Below are 23,576 nucleotides of genomic sequence, written 5' to 3'. Positions count from 1 at the left end.
TCGGTATTTTACACTTAAAGCCCTGATTACAGATCGTATCTGATGAAATATAACGGTTAAGATTAAAATTTGGACACATGCTCCTGTCCCGAGAATTTTAGTTTTATTTAGCTTTCCCCCCCCCCCACCCCCACAATGGTTGTCTATGTGCACTGGCAGATTCCTTCCTAAAACACATTAAACTTTCGTTTACAAAGACGTGAAACTCACCGAGTGGTCAGGGGTGTTCACTGATACGGGCCCAAAAAAAATCGCTGAAAAAGATGCTTTCCAACAGGTTTTATCGTAGTGTTTGTCCAACTCCATTGATTGTATTGAATGTGCTGTGTGAGGTACGTTATTCCTCCGCCGCTTCTTCTTCTGCTTCTTCTGTGTATTAAATGAAATGCCAGCGGTTTGCTTGCAATCGGCAAAGGTGCATTATCGCCACCAACTGGTGTCTATTATTCAAGCTCTCAACGGAAGAATCTGGGTGTGACGCGTTTGGCAAAATAGGTCCACAAACGCTAAATAAAACTAAAATTCTCGCGACAGCAGCATGTGTCCAAATTTTAATCTTAACCGTTCTATTTCATCAGATACGATCTGTAAACAGGGCTTTAAGTGTAAAATACCGAACTTGTCCTTTAAGTTTTGCATAACCAGTAGATTATTGAATTCAATTCAAATTTACTTGTATAGCGCTTTTCACAATACATATTGTTTCAAAGCAGCTTTACAGAAAATGCATTTCAGAAATGTACATACAAAAATACAGTTAGTTAATCATAAATTTAGGGCATAACATATCGCCGGCGTTGGGTCGTCTCGTCACTGGCGTCGAGTCGTCTCTTTGGGGCATCTGAAGTCTCCATGAGGGGCTGGATACATAACTGGAGCTGACGAACTCTATTTGAGTTATACAACAAAAAAGGCAGATGGGAAATAATTCGCGTAGCTGCTGTTCATAATATGAATGCATTTGATCTGATTTAACTGTAGTATAAAAGGTACGATGCATTATGTGAATGCTTGGCTAAAGAGATGCGTCTTTAATCTAGTTTTAAACTGGGAGAGCGAGTCTGAGCCTCGGACAATATCAGGAAGGCTATTCCAGAGTTTAGGAGCTAGATGTGAAAACGCCCTCCCTCCTTTAGTGGACTTAGTTATCCTCGGTACGACCAGAAGCCCCGAATTTAGCGATCTTAAAGAGCGCGATGGATTGTAGGGTGATAGAAGATCCCTTAAATACACAGGAGCTAAACCATTTAGGGCTTTATAGGTCAGTAGCAATACTTTGTAATTGATACGGAACTTAATAGGTAACCAGTGTAGAGATGATAAAATTGGTGTTATATGATCATATTTTCTTGACCTAGTAAGAACTCTAGCGGCTGCATTTTGGACTAACTGTAGCTTGTTTACGGAGGATGCAGGACAACCAGCTAATAGAGCATTACAGTAATCTAGTCTCGAGGTCATGAATGCATGAACTAACTTTTCTGCATCAGAAACAGAGAGCATGTTACGTAGCTTAGCAATGTTTCTAAGGTGGAAAAAGGCTGTTCTTGTGACATTTGAAATATGATTTTCAAAAGACAAGTTGCGGTCTAGTATAACACCCAGATCTTTTACTGTAGAGGATAAAGTAACAGGACATCCTTCTAGATTAAGGTTGTATTGTAAGAGGTTTTGTGGGCAGTTTTTTGGACCAATCAGTAATACCTCTGTTTTATCTGAATTTAATAGAAAAAAATTATGTGCAGTATGTGCAGGTGGAGGAGCTCAGCCAAAAGGATGTTCTTTCTAAATCATAAGGGATTTTTTTAATATACTTTCAGCAAACAGCAAAGCTGAAAACTAAGCCTGATATCTAAGGGTGTGTTCACACTTGGCATGTTTGGTTTGATTAAAACGAACCCTGGTGCGATTGCTCTGTTAGTGCGGTTCATTTGAATAAGTGTGAACCCTACCTGGTGCGCACCAAACAAGCGGGCCGAGACCCCTGAAAAGATGGTGTGGTTCTACTGAAATATGAATGCAACACGAACCAAAGACATGTAAACAAACCAAAAACGGGATGCAACCCTAGAAAGGACATAATGTTGAAGCACATGTTTTTTTATTGTCATAGTCGCGATGTTGCCAATCACTCAGGTTGAGAGCATATCCCTACACCTTTAGGTTCGGTATCTTTAGGTTGGGTGTTAAACTGCCTATGTGAACGCTAAGTGGACGAGAACTAAATGTTTTTTTTTTTTTTTCTGGTCTGGACCAAATGAACCAAGCAAACCGAATTACAAGTGTGAACAGAAAAGTAATATCACACTTCTCAGCAAGCCACATGATTTGTTGCTTCAAATGATAGGATGTCACAACGGGGCAGCCATTTTGAATAAGCTGCTGTGTGTTTGCTCTCTGTGATGTTTGGCAGTGAGGTCAGTGGCAGAACAAAGATGACGGAGTCATTCCGGCTGGATTAGATGAGAAAAGACAGAACCAGCAGAGATCACCCATGATGACGTGTGCTAAAAGATCCGATTTCTCCCTCTCCATCCTAGTCAATGCCAAGGTCCTGTAAACAATGTGTTTGTTTCCAGTACAGTTACCCCCCCCCCCCCCCCCCTCCTCCTCCATTAATGTGCATCCTCCATGCGTCTAATAAGTCAACAGAGCCTCTCGTCTGTGTTGATGCATCACGTTCCGTGTGGCCTGTCCTCGTGCTGACGTCCACAGTCATGAATGTAAACATGGACAGGGCTTAATTTCCAGTGCTCCTACGTCTTTGTTCCGTTGTAAGCGCTTCTGTTTTTTCCGAAAGGTTGCACGGTTACGTAGGACCGCGAGTGGGCGGGAGGAAAAGGAGGTTGGTGGATAACAGGAAGAAGGGGAACTTCTAAATCCGTGTTTGTGGATGTAATTAGACCTGCTATTGTTAGAGCAACGTGCTCGCTGTGTTTATATCCCGTTTGAATGGACAGGCACTTGGAGATGATGTTAAGAGAGGACGAGGAAAAGAAAATATCTTTATAATCTCAGTTGTTTCTGCTGGACACCAGTGAGATTGAACGGAAAGCAAATGAGTGTCCTGCTGCTCAGATTTATTTTTCTTTCCCACGCCGTTATGCGTTTATGATTACTTAATGGTTTTTACATTTTATTTTAAAGAAGTTGCTCTGAGAAAAAGCAGTTTATAGTCAGTGAAATACAGAGCAGAGTCCATTTATAATTTCTATTTGTAATGAGGAAATCTCTATGATCTTTCAAAATTGTATTAATTTGAATAACATTTTATTTTATAGCCTACATTATTTTATTTTATTGAATAATTTTAATTTCCATGATTCTTGGAGACCTTATTCATTTTTAAATTCCATACTTATTTTTAATAGCATGATTTTAATTTCCGAGACTTCAAAAAAAAAAAAAAAGCATTTTATTTCATTTTATTTTTTATTTTATTAAAAAAAAGTTGTTGTTTTTTTGTGTGTTTTTTTGAGTGATTTTAATTTCCACGATTTTTGGAGATTTTATTACATTTAATTACTCACCCTAATGTTGTTCCAACCCTGTTTAACTGACTTTCTTCTGTGGATCATAAAGTATATTTTGAAGAACGTTAGGGTCCAAACTAAATTAGACCCCACTGGCTTTCACTGAGACATATTTCAAAATATATTCTTTCATGTTCCACAGAAGGAAGAAGGTCAAACAGGTTTGGAAAGACCCCTTTAAGGCATACTCAGTCACACCTAGAACAAATATACCTGTTTTGCTTTATTGTGAGTTTTATTCAGCATTAAACTGAGTGCCATTTGTATTGTCAAATGGGCTGTATTCAGCTTTAAAGCATGTGAATAAATGCAGTGGTTTTTCGTTTCACTCTTGGTGTGAAAAGGTCTTTTGTGTGTGATCCATTTTGCTTTTCCGCTCATAGTATGAACAGGCCTTTAGTCTTTCGACCCTGCACCAGTATTTAAGTTTCTATGCTTCATTACCCCCAGTATGTGCTTCCTTATTCACTTATACAACAGAGAAAGCGAGGTCAATGCGGCCCTGAGGAAAATGAAATTCCCAAAGGAAGGCGAAGCCGAGGCATATGGCTCCCGCCGGTGCTAATCGATATCTTCACTGCAGCACACCACCCCGATCAATCACACATCGTGAAGGCTTGTATCTTCCAATAAAAGATTTGTATCGTTTACTTCTCCACCACCAATAGCTGTATCTTCCCTCCCAGATCAATAAGACTTTTCTTAAAGGGATAGTTCACCCTAAAATGAAAATTAGTCATAAATTATTCACCCTGGTAACGCCATATGCCCTTTCTTTTATTGACCACAAAAGGAGAATTTTAAAACAAATGTCCCGCTTGCACTCATCCATATAATGAATAGCGACCAGCATCAAGCTTTTTTTTAAAGGATGCTAAAGTATCACAGAAAAATCCCATGCGACACGTGACGTATATTCCAAGTGATCTGGGGGTATACAATATAAAATGTAATGTATTATTTAACGAAATCCTTGACCGTTGGTCTGTTGGCGCCTGCACAGGATTTCTAGGCATTGTATTTTGTGTCGTGCTTTTGTCCATTTTCATTTCTCACAACTTGTGTGCTTTTTCTGGGCGAGACAGACTGAACTGCGACGCTAACAGAGTCACACGAATGCACACGCCGCGTAGCCGTGCACTGCAGACCAATGGCCAAAGTCAGGATTTTCATTAAATACATTAAATTTGATACCATATACCCACAGAACACTTGGAATATATGATATATGTCGCGTGGGATCATTCTGTGATACTTTTGCGTCTTTTTTTAAAAAGCTTGATGCTGGTCGCTATTCACTGCCATTATGGACTAGCGCTAGCGGGACATTTTTTACAAATTCTCCTTTTGTGGTCAATAAATGAAAGAAGAACATACAGCATTAGAACAACACCTGGTTCCGGTTGCATAAACATAAGCCATTATGTTAAGACAGTGTCTTAATTTCTAGTATGTTACTCAGCGGCAGTCGGCATCAAATTAGGCCAAGCTACGTTTTTATGCAACTGATTTAAAAAAGCTATAACAGTCTTAATGATACAAAATTTGATGTCTAACTTGTAAGACTAGTCTTAGAGGTTTACGTAGACGGCCCCAAGGTGAGTATTTAAAGCTTAATGATCATTTTAGGGTGAACTATCCCTATAAGCCTTAAGCACACGGCTCTCACTGTTTTCACTGACGTCTGCTTCTCTGATGTATATTTGACTGCTGGGTGTGACTTCTGTCCTGGAGAAGCACCAGTCAACAGTTGGATTTTACTACAAGGAACTTCTGCGATGTTAGGGAACACCCTTTGATTGATACATGCGTGTTTGCTTATATACACGTCTCACAACCTCCTTACACGCAGGGACTTGCTTGGTTGGGCGTAAAGTGTGTCAGACTGTAAACATTCACGCGGGGGCTTCTCTTGTGTCGAGTGAATCCTGTAGGCATGCGGCTGTGAATGTTTACGGTGGGCGGCATGTTGAGTCAGAGGAAGAACGGCAACTAGTGAACAGATTTTCACATTAATAAATGCAGCAGTGAAGTTTAATCTTAAGTTAGAATAAATATCATAAATATCAGCCTCAAATTGATTATTTTACACAGAAACCAGGGTCCGAAATTAACTTTTTTTTTTTGTCACCAAAAGTGACACAATTCCCTTTGTACCTAAGAATGGAAAATTACATACTAATCTATTCAAGGCCTGTCTAGTTTATAGTTTAAGGTTTAGTCAGAGCTGTTGCTTGAATACTCGGGACTATGAACAAAATGAAGATATTCCAATCAACCAATCAGATTTGAAGGACAAGTTTACAGTTTATGTCAAGTTTAGGCATAAAACCAGAGTTAGGTGCTTCTACATCAGTGTTATTCACCTATATATTTTCCCTGTGATTTTAGGGATAGTTTCTAGGTAGGGTTGGGTTGGGTTTAAAGGGAGGGATATGGTTAGGACTAAATTTTCGGACAGGAATGTTGTTCCAGCAAAATATGTTGATCCAGGGACAAATCACGATGACCATAATCTAACATGGTAACTAACCAAATAAAATGTATTCTAGCAGAGTGTTAGTTATGTTTGATTTTTTTAGTAATTATAGAAAAGTTTGGGGTCAGTAAGTGTTTTTTGTTGTCGTTGTTTTTTAAGGAAATTAATACTTTCTTTTGAGCAAAGACATTAAATTGATCATAAGTGACAGTAAAGACATTTATATTGTTACAAAAGACTGTCCAATTCTCACGATTAACAAACTATAATCTATGACTTTTCCCTTAATAAACTCCTAATTACTTCTTCTTAATAGTTAGTAAGGTAGTTAAAGGGATAGTTCACTTTAACATGAAAATTCTTTCATCATTTACTCACTCTCAAGTTGTATCAAACCTGTATGAGTTTCTTTCTTCTGCTGAACACAAAAGAAGATATTTTGAAGAATGTCAGTAACCAAACAGTTAACTGGTCCCATTGACTTACATAGTAAGAAGAAGAAAAAATACCGGTATATGATTTAACCTTGAGCACGAGCACAAGCCTTTATTTATCAAATTCTAATTATCAAAGAATCCTGAAAAAATGCATCACGGTTTCCAAAAAACATTAAGTAGCACAACATTTTTCAAGATTGATAATAATCAGAAATGTTTCTTGAACAGAAAATCGGCATATTGGAATGATTTCTGAAGGGTCATGTGACACTGAAGACTGGATTAAAGGTGCGTTCAACTTCACACCATGTCTCAATTACCGTAATTAAAAGATTAAAATTCAGATGTGTCATTACAGGAATAAATTACACTATAAAATATATTTAAATAGAAAACAATTATTTTAAATTGCAATAATATTTCACAATATTACTGCTTTTACTGTATTTTAACAGTAGCGATTCTAAGTTTTTTTAAAACAGCCACAGAATTGATTTCAGTTTACTGGTTGTCAAGTATTAGTAAAAAAAAAAATTATGTTTAGAACATTAAATGCACATTAAACATAAAAAATAATAAAATGTCCCTGAAAATCAGTTCCAGGGGGCTTTAATAAAAAACCTTGGCATTTCAGACAACGACTCAGTGGGTCTGAATGGAAAATAATAGATCATTGTTCTGCTTTGTTCTTTGTCAAAGCAGTCCAAAATTACATCACTTAATCAGGGCAAAGGGAAAAAATCACAGTGCATGAATCTAGTTCAGACTCCACATCTGTTTCAATTCGGGAGCTGAAACTGCGATTGTATACGGTGAGGTAACAAAGCTTTCTGTTGCCAAACAATGTGATTGGCCGTTGCTTGGCAAGACAGTAGACAGTTGGATTCATTCATGATGCAAATCAAAAGGAAGTGTACAGCTCTCTCCCAGCGCATGTGGGGGTTTTACCATGAGGTTATGTTGAGTAATGGGTGACGGATCAGCTTCAGTGTTTTGACTCAGCTGGGCAGCTGTTATCACGAGGAAATGACTCGGAAAAATCCCCTTACCTAAAAATAAGACGAGCGCAAACACAGAGGCAATGGGTCAGAAGGAATACAGAGCAGAAAAACAAGATACCCATGTGATGGTGGTGCATCAGACAGGTGCTTTATAATCTGTTTGGCTAAAGGATAATTATAGCATGTTTATTGTGAGCAGATAAACGTGACTGACAAATGCACTTTCTCTTTCTGCCCAAGCAGAGAAGTGATATAATCCAGTACTGCTTCAGCAAATTCCTGGCCATCCCAAGCTGACTCGCATTGCAGAAGATAATTTGCCGCTCTGCGACCCCTGAAAGCGGTACAGCAGTGAGGGGCTATCACCAGATCTGCTGAAACGCTAGGCCAGGAAAGCCTGCCATCCAGTGCTTTACTGATAGGACACTATCAGGGACACAAAGCAGTGTGACATTCCTGACCTTGACAACAACTATCTTATGTGTTCTATTGTGCACAATTTTTAGACCCAGAGGGAAATTTTGTTGCACTTTCACAGATATGGAGGTGATTTATGTCATTTATTTGTCAAAAATACTTTCAATATGAGCCATTTACAGGTGGACTATCCCGGGAAAGGGTAAACATTGTGTCATGTGGCACTATCAAAACATTAGTCTGTTTGTTTGTGACCAGCACACTCAACCAATGCCATGAGTTGGGGGCGGGACTATCATTGACTGACAGTTGGCAGAAAGGGGAAACCTCATTATTTTTATAAAAATGTTTAAAATAGACAAAATATGAATAGTTGACATACAGTAAGAGTAATAAATTAAAAGTCTCTTATGCTTAACCAAGGCTGCATTTATTTGATCCACAAATATAGAGAAAACTGTCCAATTCTGAAATATATTTCAATTTAAATGTTTATTTTAAAAATTAAATGTATTCTTTAATGGCAAAGTTGATTTTTTTTTTAGCAGCCATTCCTTCAGTCTTCAGTGTCACACACTTCAGATATCTGATGTAATATGCTGCACTTGGTGAAAAAGAAAATACTATTATTATTATTATTATTATTATTATCAGGATTCTTCAATGGATATTTAAAAGAGGTATCTTTATAACATTATAAATGTCTTTATTGTCACTTTGAACATTTCAGTATGCCCTTGCTGGATCATTTCTTCAACTTCCAAAAAAAAAAAAAAAAAGCAATTCTTACCAAGCCCAAACTTTTAAACTGTTGTGTAAATTGTTTATATTGACTTTGGTGTTTTGGCAAATCTGAGCACAGTTTGAGACATTGTTGCGTTCCCAATAAAAAAATAATTTTAAAAATCTGAAAAGCAAGAGACTGATCAAAATGTTCAATTTAGTCCCTTTAACAATTATTAAAGTGATTTATTTTTGTCATTTTGATTTTTCTTTCCTATGGAGATGACTGCAGATAGCCATATATTCAAAGCCTTCCGATGATTCAGCTTGTTTATTTTTATATTAAATGAGTCATATATCCGTTATCTTCTGCTGTTGGCTGGTGTTATTTGCACATCAAACCCAGACCAAACAAACTGACCAAACATCTCAGGAGCAAAAGCATCTCATTTAATTACCCATCCTGCCCTCCATCTCTGGCTCTCCTGCCCAATAACAGAGACTATCCTGGGATGTGCTGTGAGCTCTCCTAAACCAAGCTCTGCTTTCAGGAGCCCACCCAAATTGAGACAAGTGAGGGTTCTTTCCTGAAGGAGGGCTGTGGAATGCCGGACAGGTATGTCGGTGACCTCTGACCTCATGTTTTTACTGACATGAAAGCTGACCCCATGTAAACCCCTTGCTCTTCAGTAGCCTTTCTCACAGGCTTTGAAGCGCACTCATGGTTTTTCCCATGGTTCCCCTCCCTCCAATCAGGATCTCAAGAGGTGGAGCAAGGGATTTGCACACTTAAAGATACAAGAGGAATGAGGTTTGAAGTTTCAAACTAGCACTTGAGTCGTCTTTATCATGGTGGGCTAATAAAAGAGCGCGCACTGGTGTCAGATGAGTCGGGGCAGCGGGCGGCTGTCACTCTCTCCTCTGCTGAGCCGGCAGCCACAGACGTCAATGCTGTCATACCTTCATGCAGCTTTATATTACATAGACCCCCACTGCGTCTCCATTTCAGAGCGCCTCTCGCTCTCACCTGCGCGGCCCATAATCAGCGCTGAAGTGCACAGAGAAGGTGACTCATTATAGTGTTAAACCAGCTCTATGAAATCAGCCTGCGCGAGTCTCGCTGGGGGGGGGGGCAGCGGTGCATTGAAAGATGACGATGTACGAGACTTAATGTGGATGTGAAGAAAGCACTATTCTGACATGCATAAAGCACTCATTTATGCCTGCGCTGAACTCGAACAGACAGCTGCCTGAATGATAGTAATCAAGCGCCGTTTGGTTATCTGTCGTTCCTTGACGTTCTGTTTATTTATGCATTCGATTTTATTTCTATGGTTTTTGCTTCCTGAAGCAAGGCATTTCTGAGTATTCTTCGTTTCGGCTCACCAGGGGGCTCGTGTCTTCATCTAAGAGAGTTAAGATCTCTGAGTCATCAAACTGAGCGCCAGCATTGTGATTGAACTGCTCAAAAACAAGAAAAGCCAACTTATGAATCACACGCATTAATTTGCAAATGTATGACTCACTGGCTTTTCACAATGGTAACGGAAGGAAAACGGAAGTGACGTTTTATGGAGCTGTTTTAAAACTAAAATCAAGGTCATTTAAATATAATACTGGTACAAGTTTATCAATCTCATATTTGCTCACTGAGACTGCATTTATTTGTTCCTGTGATGGCAAAGTTGAATTTTCAACATCACTCTTATTATCCTTCAGAAGTTATTATTTAAAAATAAATAAATAATACTTTTATTCAGCAAGGATACATTACATTTATCAAAAGTTACAGTAAAGACATTTATAATGTTAGAGTTCTATTTCAAATCAATTATATTCTTTTGAACACAAAAACTGTTGTCAACATTGATAATAATTAAAACCATTTAAAATATTGGAGCATGAATAATAATTGATAACACAATAATACTGTTTTTTCTGTATTTCGGTAAAAATAAATGCAGCTTTCATAAGCACAAGAGGCTTCTTTCAAACTTATTTCAAACTTTTGTGTAGTGTGTAATATACATTTTAAACAATGGTGCGATGTTGATATTTTGTTGTCTTAATGCAATGACATATGTGTGACGTGTTCGAATATAGAGGCTATTTGAGGCTATAGTCACTTCATGTGTTTGATCAATTCTAATATTATGCACATTCAATTTACTTGGCCACAAAATGTGTCTCCGCAGAACGGATATAAATACAATCTTCCCACACTATACAAATACAGAGTTGCACTTCCTTGATGATGCTAATGCCGAGGAGCAACATTCTCTGTTAAACGCCTTCTTTGGCCCATGTGGCAAATAATGTTTTTAATTTTTTAATTTCTCCATCCATGTGCCTCATCCACGTGTCATTTGCAGGGCTCCCGATCTTCTGTATACTGATGCTGTTTTGTTTGGGAGGAGTAAAGTTTACATATGTGGCCTGAACAACCAGATGCATTTACACTTGGTTGTCTTTGTGCATGCGTTTGAGTGATCAGATTACTCTCGGTCTCAAATGGGTCATTGAGGGCATTTACACTTGGTCTTTACTACTTATATAAGAATACATTCTGTAAAGACCATGAAGTGACCAGAAAAAACAACGAATACAGGTTTACATCAGTTGTTTTGTGTTTATGTGTATAACCAAAGGGCAGGGACAATGCAGAAGACAGGGAGAGCAAGACCCATTCAAACCATAATCTGCGCGGGAAAGCGAGGACAAGAGACGTGGGGGATGGGTCTCCAAGTCTTTTATCTCAAGTTTCCCACATCCTGCCGCCGAGTTTAAAACCGGCCACCCAATTTGAAAGAATGCCTGGTATGCGGCTCATTTCCATATAGCGACCGACATTGTTCTCCATCTAAATAAAGCCTGTTGACCGCCAATATAGAAGAAACAAACTTTGCGCGCTAATTTGAGATTAATGAGGTAATATAGTGCACGCGGTCTTCATAGACCTACTTCACATGACTGGAAAAAACAACAACAAAAGAGTTGTCTTGTGGGATGATGATGCATGTCTCATGTACAGAGAAGAGAAAGAAAACGTGGGTTGCATTAACACTGCAGAACTTTTTTTAAACGGAATGTTGTCTCTTCATCCCATGTGAAATGATTGCGATTCTTAATGCAGAGAAAACTTTGTTGCACATTGACTTTTTAACGGAAGCTAAATGTACTAAAGCTCCCTATCCTTTTAAAAGATTGTATGTATAATGCATCTATTTTTTTATGCTCGTCGTACCTATATGAATACTGTTCCGAGTCTGCAAAGGGGGCTTTGTTATATACACTCAGCCATGTGAATCATTCCTCCCTGTCTGCCCCACGCCGGCTCAACGCCCTCAAAAAAAAAGAAGCCTCTCGACTATTTGGCGCGTTTTGATTCCCGCCACGTCTACGTTTTCCTCTGTTTTCATATTTGATTGACCTTCTTCTGCAGAGGCAGGCGTATTACTCATTGGCTGAATCGTCTTTATGGGCGGGACTATTGTTGGCGTACTTGGAGCTACTAGTACTAACGTTACCCCCTCCCTTTTACTACTGGGTATATAACGGCTCTTGCCCCTCCTTCACGATTTAGAAAGCCGGGTATTTATGTCTGTAGCGCACCTCAGACAATAATATTTATCTTCGAAATATTAATCGTTTGTTTATTTTATATTCCAAACTGGAATAGACCTTGTGCGGTCGTTTAAAAGCTCGTCTTGAATCCACCCATCGAGCCTCGATGAGAAGGGATTTCTACAGGTTTATAGACCGGATCCTTCACGTAGACCTTCCCTACATCAATCTCTACGTTACACGACGGATTTCGACATCAACATTGGAATAACCCTCAAAAAGAACTCTTATTTTGGATTATAAAATGCTTCTATCGAAATTCAACACGTTTGCTCACATTTCCACCGTGGACATGCCGGCGAAAATCCAGCTTCAAGGTTAGTGGACGGTTATTCTCGTGCTCGCCTGTGTGCGTGTTGTGGTCTTGGGCTCGTTCACGTCAGCAGACTGAGTGCTGGGAATAGCGCGTGCGTCAGCTTTCGAATTATAACATAATGATATGACTTTTATCCATTCTTATGAATCTATCATATCTTTTATCGACAGTTAAGGAGAAAGAGCCATTCGATAAGGTGTATCAGGTCGGCTCTGTGCTGGGAAGCGGTGGTTTCGGGACGGTGTACGCAGGTTTAAGGATCGCTGATGGCGCGCCGGTAGGTTCCCTGAATGGGTTATTATTGTTTACATCTGCGTAAACGTTTACTATGTGTGTATATATTTATATCTCTATTTCATTTCACTGTTTAATGATGCATTTCTTATAATTTCTAGATTGCCATCAAGCATGTTGCAAAAGATCGTGTGACTGAATGGGGAGAGTTGGTGAGTATTCAATTACATAGGTTGTTTACATACTATTTGTATAGAAAATGTTTTTAAATGTGACATGACAGCGTCGCTAAAACGATCATGTCCTCCGTTTCCAGCCCAATGGCGCGCGCGTCCCTATGGAGATCGTCCTGTTGAAGAAGGTCGCCACTGGATTCCGTGGCGTGATCAAGATGCTGGACTGGTACGAGAGATCGGACAGCTTCATTATCGTCATGGAAAGACCGGAGGCCGTCAAGGACCTGTTTGATTTCATCACGGAGAAGGGCGCGTTACCGGAGGAGCTGGCCAGGAACTTTTTCCGCCAGGTTCTGGAAGCGGTGCGTCATTGCCACAACAGCGGCGTAGTTCACCGTGACATTAAAGACGAGAATATCCTCATCGATCTGCGGACCGGCGATCTGAAGCTCATCGACTTCGGATCAGGGGCATTACTCAAAGACACCGTTTACACCGATTTCGACGGTAAGAGCCATTTGCATGACCTTCAAGTCAGGGTTCCCACGGTCACGGAAAACCTGGCACGATCAGGGAATTTAAAATACGTGCTTGTCCTGCCTCGTGGACGTTAATGTTGTGAATATAAATGTTTATAAAAATAAAAAAAATCGATTTTTAAAAAAATTGGCTTAAAATGCGTTTTGGGTTCACAATGTATATAATTATAACATGAAATGCCTAGAAATTTCTGTGTTTTTTATTTATTTAGAATATATTTGAACATGGAAATTTGATGTTTATATGATGTGGGAACCATGTCAAGCTTTAGAAAGGGTGTGTGTTGATATATATGGAGGCAATAGTTTACGTTTTTAAACATGTATCAAACCAATTTGGCATTGGTCGGTTGATAAATGTGTGTTATGACACCCTTTCTTCGTTCACTCACGATGTTAAGCTAAATGAATCTGCCAGCGTGATGATTTGTTTATTTTTGTATAATGTGGCTTTGGAGAAAAAGCAATGCGCTGGGTTGTGGTTTTGGCGCCCCCGCCGGTGGGAAGTGGAATTATTACAACTCAAAGTTTGTAAACACAAGTCACATGGCAACCGGTTTCTCAACATGAGCGCGCCTTGTGTCACGCTCCCGCAGCACATGACTGTGCACATTAATGTTGTGCCATAGCAATAACGTTCAAACACTACACACCTTTTCCTGCCACACCTTTTTACTACACTGTTTGGTTTAGTGCCTCGTTTTCTCAGCTCATTAAACGAAGGGTTATATGCAGGTTTGTGTGATTGTGAGCTTAAGTGTTGCAGAATCATGGTTTTAAATGCATTTTTCTGTTTTTTCTTCTCTTTCCAGGCACACGTGTTTACAGTCCACCAGAGTGGATCAAATTTCACCGCTACCACGGTAGATCCGCGACCGTGTGGTCTCTGGGCATTCTGCTTTACGACATGGTCTGTGGGGACATCCCATTCGAGCAGGACGAAGAGATCGTACGCGGACAGGTGCTGTTCAGGCGGAGAATCTCCACAGGTAAGACCTGCTGATCATATGACGCCACCTTCAAGGAGTTTTATGGGTTTATTACCGTGCCGTAATCACACATCCTGTTCTTTTACAGAGTGTCAGCAGCTTATCAAGTGTTGCTTGGCCCTCCGCCCTGCAGAACGCCCGTCTTTCGAGGACATCATCAACCACCCTTGGATGCAGAGCACGGCGCCCCCTACAGACAACACTGAGATCAGGCTTCACAGCATCAGCCACGAGCATCAGCCTGCTGCTTTCCCAGCAGTCACTGTGTGCAAATGACTCTATCTGAATGCATACGTAGAGACTTTCCATTACAGCAGCAAACCCCCCGGGGGACCTGTGGACTGAGCAGTGCAAATAAAAAACATGTTATTCTTTTGTTTTTGAGCATTGCTGCTAGGTGGGAGTTCTAGGCTAGGCCAAAAAAAGGGAGAGGTCCACTTTTCAGTGAGATCTGTTATCTCTCGTCTCCTGCTCCCCTTTGGCTCAGGGTCCCAAAAGTCTGGCTCGTAGGAACCAAATGACTGTCAACACTGCTGTCGGACACGGGTAGATCGAGAAGCTCTTCGCGGCCAGTGTAGGGAGGAGCTCGGGAACACCCGAAGCGGCGGAGAGAAGTCGTGCTGTGATGACGGCTAGTCGATCTGCTACGATGGGCGGCTTTGGTGCGCTGTCAGGGCTGTTCCTTTAGGAAGCAGATCAGCCGAGCTTAATAATTTTAGTGCCTTCTGTGCAAGATCAAGGGTTTGTTTGTGTTTTTTTTTTTTTTTTGTGGAAATACTTGAATCGAGTAATAGCCACTGTAACACTCTACTCCTTAACCAGATGTCTTTTTTTACCTTCTTGCTTCCACTTTGCCTGCTTCTGGCAGGTAACTGTCGGTCTTTACTCTAATACGTCAGAGAGAGTAACCAAATCGACCTCACAAAACCTCTGCAGAACGAAAAGTCTTACCTCACTCTTTCAGGCCGCTGTTTCTTTTTCCTCTTCCTTTGTACTGAGTAACTCAACAACTACCACTCGTTGTCACAGATGCACAAAGCAATGCAACTACAACGTAAAAGACTACATTTTCTGCGTATTATTTTTGTTTATATTGTAAATAGCTGGGTCAGATGATGACTCAATTCCATGACAAGGCTGATGTGTAAATGATATTTATTGGAGTGTCTTAAACTTTAAAAAACCAGATCGAAGTGGAAGTATTTATTTATTTATTTATAGAAAAGCAATTTTCTGCAAAGTTTTTCTCATTCCACCACCGAAGGGCCCACAAATTATTTAAATGTATTTTTACCATATTTAAAGCCTTTTTTGAGAACGATATGTGTACATATTTTGTAAATAATCCTCAAAAGCACTTCCGTTTCTCGATGCATGGAGAACTGCTGATGGTAAACCATACCAGTCTGAAGTCGTGTTTGTCACATAATTTAAACTGTCTGCTGTGCAAATGTCCGAGAAAATGACCTCATGAATGTTTGAGGAGCGAGTGATTTGACATGGTTTCTTTTTCACCTTTAGTAGGCATGATTGCAACTTGGATTTTGTTTTTTGGTTTAGCCATGTAAATTATGTTTAGAAAGCTATTTTTTTACACAATTGTCAATAAATATTTTTTTAACATTCATTCTGGTTTCCCTGGCATGACTTGTGGTTTTAGATTCATTATGATTACTGCAAAATCAGTTGGTGGTCTTATAAACTGGTTTAAACGGGCAATCAGCAGATGCCATTTGAGAACCAGAGATGGACAGATTGCAGGTATTAGTTGTAAATCCATTTAACTAACTTTAATAACGCTCTTATCGTTTTATATTGATAGTGTATCTTTAATCTATGGTGATTATAACCACAGGGGTCCAGATGACTTAACTGGACTCCTGGACCGGATACATGCGATAGCTAACAGCAAAACATACTTTATCTGTGTTTTTGAAGATTGCGTCAAGAATGCTTTATATAGCATTAAAAAGATACCGTTCCTTTTTCCAACATATAAAGATACAGAGCTATACCGGTACATAAAGGCTGAATGAGTGCCGCTTGTTCTGTGGCCTTGGTTCCAGAAGGATTTTTCCCATTCATTTTTTTTCACAGGCATTTAAAAGAAATTGTTCATTAAACACTTCTGAGTATTAACCAAACCAACCAGCTCTGAGATTAATCACTACATAATAAATGTGAAACTTGGATTTGAAAATATATTTAAAAATAATAATTTATTATTATTATTTTTAAATATATTTTCAAATCCAAGTTTCTCAATGACTCAATGCTCAAATGACTGTAATTAAATTGTTGGCTTATAGTCTTTAATTATGTATGTTTATTTTTATATATATATATATACCGGTATATACATACATACACACTGTATATATATATACACTGTATGTTTATATATATATATATATATATACACACATTTTAAACACTATTTTCAAAAAACATAATTTACTGACACATTTAAGTCAATATTAACCCTTTGTAGTTTTTAGTCCATATTTATTATCTTCAAGGTCATTTATATGCTTGTGTTCTCTTAAAAGCTGATAAACGGTTTAAATATTTACAGTCTTCTAGGAAAACAGGGCAAAAATATTGACAACTTATCTTGCACTCAGGGGCGCATACAAATATTTACCCAATAAAATGCTCTCTCAAACCACCTGATTCCATTTAGCAATGGCAAATAGCAAAAAAAATCATGTTCAAAAAGGCACAAGCCCTTCAATACGGCCCACCCAAACTTAAAAAAAAAAAAAAGTCATAAAGAAAACCGGGCATGCCATTTTTGGCACTCGGGTAGGTCTGTCTTTAAAGAATTATCATCAAAAAATCTATTTATATGGATTAAATTATTCTTGAAGAACCCTACTGTCGTGCTCCATAAGGTTAAATATAATAATCTCTGCCAGTGAGCAGTTTAAGGTAAATCTTGTCAGAGAAATAAGCCTGATTTGTTGATTGATCTCTTATGCACCGTACCTCAGGACAGCATGGCCCCCAGCATGGGGCGTCCTGACCTGATCCCACTGCGGGCCCATGACTGCTGCTGCCCTCCCTATGAGGACACACACTGCCAAGCAGGGAACGTTCCTGTTAAGCCTTTCATTAATCCTCTCACAAAAACCTTCTCAGAGTTTACACCGCAGCTCTAAATGAGTTACAATGCGCCACATATGACCCGAGGCGCACCTGATCGCCCGGGATCCGCAGGGGTATGTAGCTAAACCTAACGTGGGCCGATTTAAGACGGAAACAACGCCTGATTCATTCACACATCCTGTCTCGAGCTTTGACAAATGACCAGAGCAGAACTAAAATAGCCAAACGAATGGATATGAATGCTATGGCACACAGCTCACTCTTAAAAATAACGGTTCTTTAATAGCACATTAGGTTTAAGAAGTAACCCTCTTTTTATCGTGATCATTTTATCTGTATAGTCTTCTTTGCTGAAGCTCTCAAATCTTATTTACATCCACAATCAGGTTCAAAAATAGTGTCAACGTCAGGTTTCATTTCATTAGAGATCTTACATTTTGACTTCTCTCTGGGTCTGTTCTTAACATAAAGATTGTATGGTGCATCAGTCATGTGGAGCACTTTTATTGTGTTTTTTAGTTTTTATCTTTGATCTTTTTTGCTTCCGTTTCTTTTTGGAGCTTGAAAGACGCTATGAAATGTTGAAAAGATCTGCTTGAAGATTCATGAAAAATTCTTCTTTTGTGTTCCACAGACAAATAAACAGCATTGAAACAACAGGATGGTGAGTAAAGAATTGCTGACTTAAAAAGTGGCCTTTGTACGGAGCCTCTAAAGGATGTGGTGATGGTAAAAAATAAAATAAAAAACGTGATAGGAGAAAAAAATTGACTTCAATGCTTTTGCATTCTCTCACAAAACTTTTGCGTTTCCCTAAAAAACTTTGCGTTTCCTCAGAAAACTTTAGCGTTCCCCAAGAAACTTTGTGTTTGTTCACAAAACGTATGCGTTCCCCTCCAAGAAACTTTGTGTTTCCTCACAAAAACTTTAGCGTTCCCCTCCAAGAAACTTTGTGTTTGTTCACAAAACTTTTCATTCGCCCCATAGCGTCGGCCCAGATCCGGCCCACATCTGGTACTTGTGGATTCCTGACATTGCTGTCAGGGAAGTTTGCTTTTGCTCACAAAACATTTGTGTTCCACTAGAAACGTATGCGTTTCCCCAAGAAACTTTGAATTTGCTTGCAACCCCTTTGCGTTTCCCTGCGAAAGTTTTGTTAACAATACTTTTGCATTATGCTCAGATTCAAAGTCGGCTCAGGAAATATGTATTTAAATTATTTTGCCTTCTCACACAAAACTCTAATTTCACGAGAAACGTGTACGTTAGCCTACGTGATGATTTTTTCTGTCGATATTGGAATGTGTCTCAAAATCAATCTGGCCAAAACTAAGTGGATGTGCAACGACCAGGTGGCCGACACTACCCTTCATGTCGGCCAGCATCAGCTCCAGCAAGTAGACAGCTATATCTACTTGGGCCAGGAGCTGACCACCGACCACAAGATTGGCCGAGAACTGGCACGACGACGCCGAGCAGCCTGGGTCAGTTTTGGCTCAATTGCCGAGACGGCCACCAACAGAGCCATTGACCCAGACATCAGGGCCGCCCTATTCAACAGCACCGTCCTGCCGGCCATGCTCTATTGGGCCGAGACCAGGACAACGACGGCGGCCGACCGGCTAAAGCTGGCCATGACTGAACTCGCAATCGAGCGCCGCATGATCGGGGTCCAACAGATCGACCACGTCCGCAACGAGCAGCTGCGGGCCATGACCAGGGTAGCCGACATGGTGGACCTGGCCAACAAGGCCAAGAAGCGCTGGGCTGGGCACCTGATGCGGCGGACGGACGAAAGATGGACGCGCGAAGTCACCGTCTGGTTGCCGATCGACATCAAGCGGCCACGTGGACGCCCTGCAACACGATGGCGCGACTCGCTACGACAAGACACAATTGGATGGGGCTCGCCCAGGACCGACAGACCTGGGCAGATCGTTGTGGTCTGCGCTGACCACCTTTGGCCGGCGAAGACAGACCGATTCTGGATTCTGGATTCTGGATTGGAATGTGAGAGAAGTACAAAGCCTATAATAAAGAATAGTTTAGCATCCAATTTTTTTAATTATTGGCTATATAAATATATAAATATAGCTGCGAGCAGCGATGGAGGGCCCAAGCCGGTGGCTAGTGTAACTAAAGGCACCAGGGTGGCGGTGACACCGGCTTGGGCCCGCAATCTCTGCTCGCAGCTATATTTTAAATTATTTTGCCTTCTCTCACAAAACTATCATTTCACGAGAAACGTGTACTTTACGTATGAGCTCCATCACTTTGTGGCCCAGGCGATAAGGAAATTAATTTCAGAAGTATGTAAGGTCTTACGATTAAAAAAAAAAAAAAATTCATGGTATCTTCTATGGCATCAGGCTGTAAAACCCATCTTGGAGCTAATAGGAACCTGCTTGTGAGAGTGAAACTGGCTGTGGAGAAGCTCAGTTCCTCAGTTTGGTTTGATGAATGGCAGTCAAAGGATGGAGGCGAGTGCCTCGCATGCAAACTGCTTTTAAATTGAGAGTCAAATAGCTGGCGAAAATTTGCAAGGCTGGAATCTATGAGGGAACATTTGACTGCTGAATCATCCCTGCTGCTGTTGCATAATCACCACAAAACAGTACAAGTTTCCGGGCAAATGCTCCATACAATATCTGATTATATACAAATCCAAGCTGAAAATCTCTGTTGACAAATCAAAAATGAAGCATATTGTGCCACCATCAACGTGTTTGACATGTGGTGGATTATTTATAGCGTTTATATGCAACATCTGTTCTATTTTTAAATACGACAGAATTTATAATCACAATTATATTTTTGTCATTTCTTTCCACAATACACCCGGAGGAATATTTGACTGCTCAGAAGATGCTCTTCATTGCTGAGATGTTCATGTATGAACTTTGTTTCAGATGTTTCTCCTAAGATCTCAAAGGAGAACTAAAAATAGACACAAATGACGTACAGCATGAGCGTAGAGGTGTAAAATTAATATTAATGCAGAGAGCAGAGCTCGGATGATTTGGTCTTGGAAGAATTGGATGAGAGATGTTTTTGTTCACTCTGACTATAGACTCTGAATCTGAGCAGTGTGAGACATTGCTGGGATATCAAATTAGACAGTTGTTGAAGTGTGAGGGGAAAAAAAGGTAAAAACTGTTAATTTCACATGTACAGCATCATTGAGGTTTATTTCTGAAACTCAAGAGGAGACACAATGAGATTACTGGGACTTTCGCACTTCCTTTAATCTAATTGCTGACTATGATGGACATTTAAGATAAAGAGATTTTCTTTGTGATTTCTTTACTACAATGTAAAAATGTGTCTGACAAATTACATCTTCACCCTTTATATAAATATTGTTAAAGCGGTGGTATAATGCCCTTTTCACAAGATGTAAAATAAGTAGTTGATGTCCCCAAAGTGTGTATGTGAAGTTTTAGCTCAAAATACCCCACAGATATTTTTATATAGCATGTTAAATTTGTCACTTTTTGAGGGTGAGCAAAAACGCACAGTTTTTGTGTCTGTCCCTTTAAATGCAAATGAGCTGCTACTCCCGGCACAGAGGGCGGAGCTTCAAGAGCTCGTGTAACTTTTACCTCACACACACATGCACTGAAAATGTAAAAATATTTAGCCTTTTATGTTCAAACCGAAGTCAGAAAGATGGAGAGACTCAAGAAGAAGTGACATGTAGAAGCAACATTTCTGAACGGTTAGTTTGTGAATGTATGTAGCTTATGTGTAGTTGTCTTCTAGTCATTGATTAGCATATTCTGTCTTGATAATCTATAAATCATGTTCTGGGGATGGGGTTTATGTCAATTTTAGGGTTGGTGATGTCATATCTCCCTTTGCTTTGAACTTTGAGCGTTGTAACTTTGCAGATGTTGTTTATGCTCAAACAGCAACACACTAACAAAAGTTAGAAAAGTTAAATCATAATCAACCACCCCTTCAAACGTTTTGTTAAAGTTTTTGTAAGCATATTGCGTATAGTTGTGCGTGGAGTCAGTTGTTTTATTTGTGATAACAACACAATGAAACATGCCAAAATGTGCGGTCATAATTTTTGGCCAGGATGTCAGACAAAGAAATTATGAACACTTGCAAAAACAAGAGAGGATTAAAGAAATATTAATAACTTTATTTTGCAGTCAACGATGCTTTTTCCTTGTGAGCTTTTTGTTATATGCATTTGTTTTTCATAATAAAATAAAAACGCTGTAGTGGCAAAATAATTTTGATATTATAATTTTGATTTGTTCTTACCTCATATTTAAAATATTGAATATATATATATATATATATATATATATATATATATATATATATATATATATATATATATATATATATTCTGTAGGATCATTAAAAACAAATATCTCCTCCAGGCATCACTTTTGGCTACTACTATAAATATATTGTATTATTATAATAATAATAAAAAATAATAAAATTCATATTATCCTAAATAAATTAAGCTGCACTAACAGAAATCATTTTATCAGTCAGATCAGGTATAAATAACAATTTAAGGTCACAACTGCACTTCTTGAAGTGTGTGTGGGAAATGCAAATGTGTTTAAATAAAATGTTTACAATTTCTTCCAACAAAATATCAGTCAGCATTTTCCAGTCTTTTGAAGCCGAGTGAATGGAAGCATGCATTATCACAATAATCAAACACATTATCTCATCTGACCCTGAACTTTCCTTTGCTCGGGTTAAGAGTTCTAGTTGCTATTCTGTTCACTCCCTCTCTTTCTCATTACGCTCTTTCACACTGCTGGGAAATGGAAAGAGAAACCCAGCTGGCTCAAAGCACAAGCTCTCCTCCCTCTCAAAGAACCGGATCTGTTAAGTAATCTTCCCACACACACATGCACACAGTTCGAACAACACCAAAACACTCGGGCGAGAGGGAATTGAGAGTGAGAATATTAATAAGGCAGCCGTGTTGTTGCATGTGTTCATAAATGACCCAGACTGTTTCAGATCTCTCCCGCACCTGCAGGTGTGTCTGTGTTTAGCTCACACAGGTTACACCTGGATAATTAATCCCATTGAGTCAGAGTTTCTGCTACACACGGCCACAATGATTTGGGCAAGGTCATTGTGCCCTCCATCTGATAAATAAACCTGTGTGTGTGTGTGTGTGTGTGCGTATGTGCGTGCGTGTGTGCGTGTGTGTGTGTGTGTGTGTGTGCGTGTGTGTGTGTGTGCGTGTGTGTGTGTGCGTGCGTGTTTGTTTACTCACGTGCCCAGCTGGATCCATAATCCCATATTCAACTGAGCAATAATCATGCACAATTGTCTGCACAAAAGCTGCATGATATTTTCTGTAGCTCTTGTCAAGGCGAGTAGCCTATTCAGTTATTCTTTAGACGAGTATAAAAAAATATATATTAAAAAAAATTGAAATTAGTATAGAACATACATTTGCTTTGATAGAGGGACGTGAACCATATTTAGAAACCAGAAAATCATAGATGCTTGAAATGTGGGGTTAGAACACCCATAGAAACTGCATAACAACACCCTGGCAACCACACATAACCTTATAATTGTTAAGACCAACCAGGTTTGCACAGACAATTCACATTTGGCCAGATGTGGCTATTTTGACTTATGGCCCCGTTCACGCCAAGGACGACTTAACGAATTATGATAACGATAAAGATATACTAAAAAAAACATTCTACATATATCCAGTTATATGCCCCGACCCCTCTAGCTCTCTCTAGGTCCTCTGTTGAAGTTTAAAACTATTGGATCTGCCCAGAGCCACTCTGGATCTGCCGTAACCAATCGCTAACGTTTGGTCGTGGCGTATGACGACTCAAATTAGCGCACAACCTCAACGTCATCGTTCTCAGCCACTCCCTCTGTTCGCCGATTGGACCGGTAGAAAATTGACCGGAGAAAACCAAAGAATACACCACAATCCCAGACGTAGTACTGAAGGAAAATGAAAATTGAGCGGAAGTATGTAAG

At 39.5% G+C, this 23,576-nt stretch overlaps 2 protein-coding genes across 2 annotated transcripts in view; one reads left to right on the top strand and one right to left on the bottom strand.

The window, feature by feature from the left end:
- The window catches only part of LOC307011478 (serine/threonine-protein kinase SBK1), a 381,893-nt gene that overhangs the window by 105,636 nt on the left and 252,681 nt on the right, over positions 1-23,576 (bottom strand). The gene's annotated exons all lie outside the window — the stretch shown is intronic.
- pim1 (Pim-1 proto-oncogene, serine/threonine kinase) lies at positions 12,167-16,095 on the top strand. The gene is made up of 6 exons (XM_079636985.1): positions 12,167-12,531; positions 12,701-12,807; positions 12,926-12,976; positions 13,081-13,447; positions 14,292-14,468; positions 14,557-16,095. Exons 1-6 carry the CDS (start codon positions 12,459-12,461, stop codon positions 14,742-14,744), a joined length of 963 nt encoding a protein of 320 aa, XP_079493111.1. The 5' UTR covers positions 12,167-12,458; the 3' UTR covers positions 14,745-16,095.

This window comes from Phoxinus phoxinus (assembly GCF_949152265.1).
Source record: "Phoxinus phoxinus genome assembly, chromosome: 15".
NCBI classification, from domain to species: domain Eukaryota; kingdom Metazoa; phylum Chordata; class Actinopteri; order Cypriniformes; family Leuciscidae; genus Phoxinus; species Phoxinus phoxinus.
Note: the sequence above shows the minus strand (reverse complement) of the source record. Positions and strands in the feature narration are given on the sequence as shown.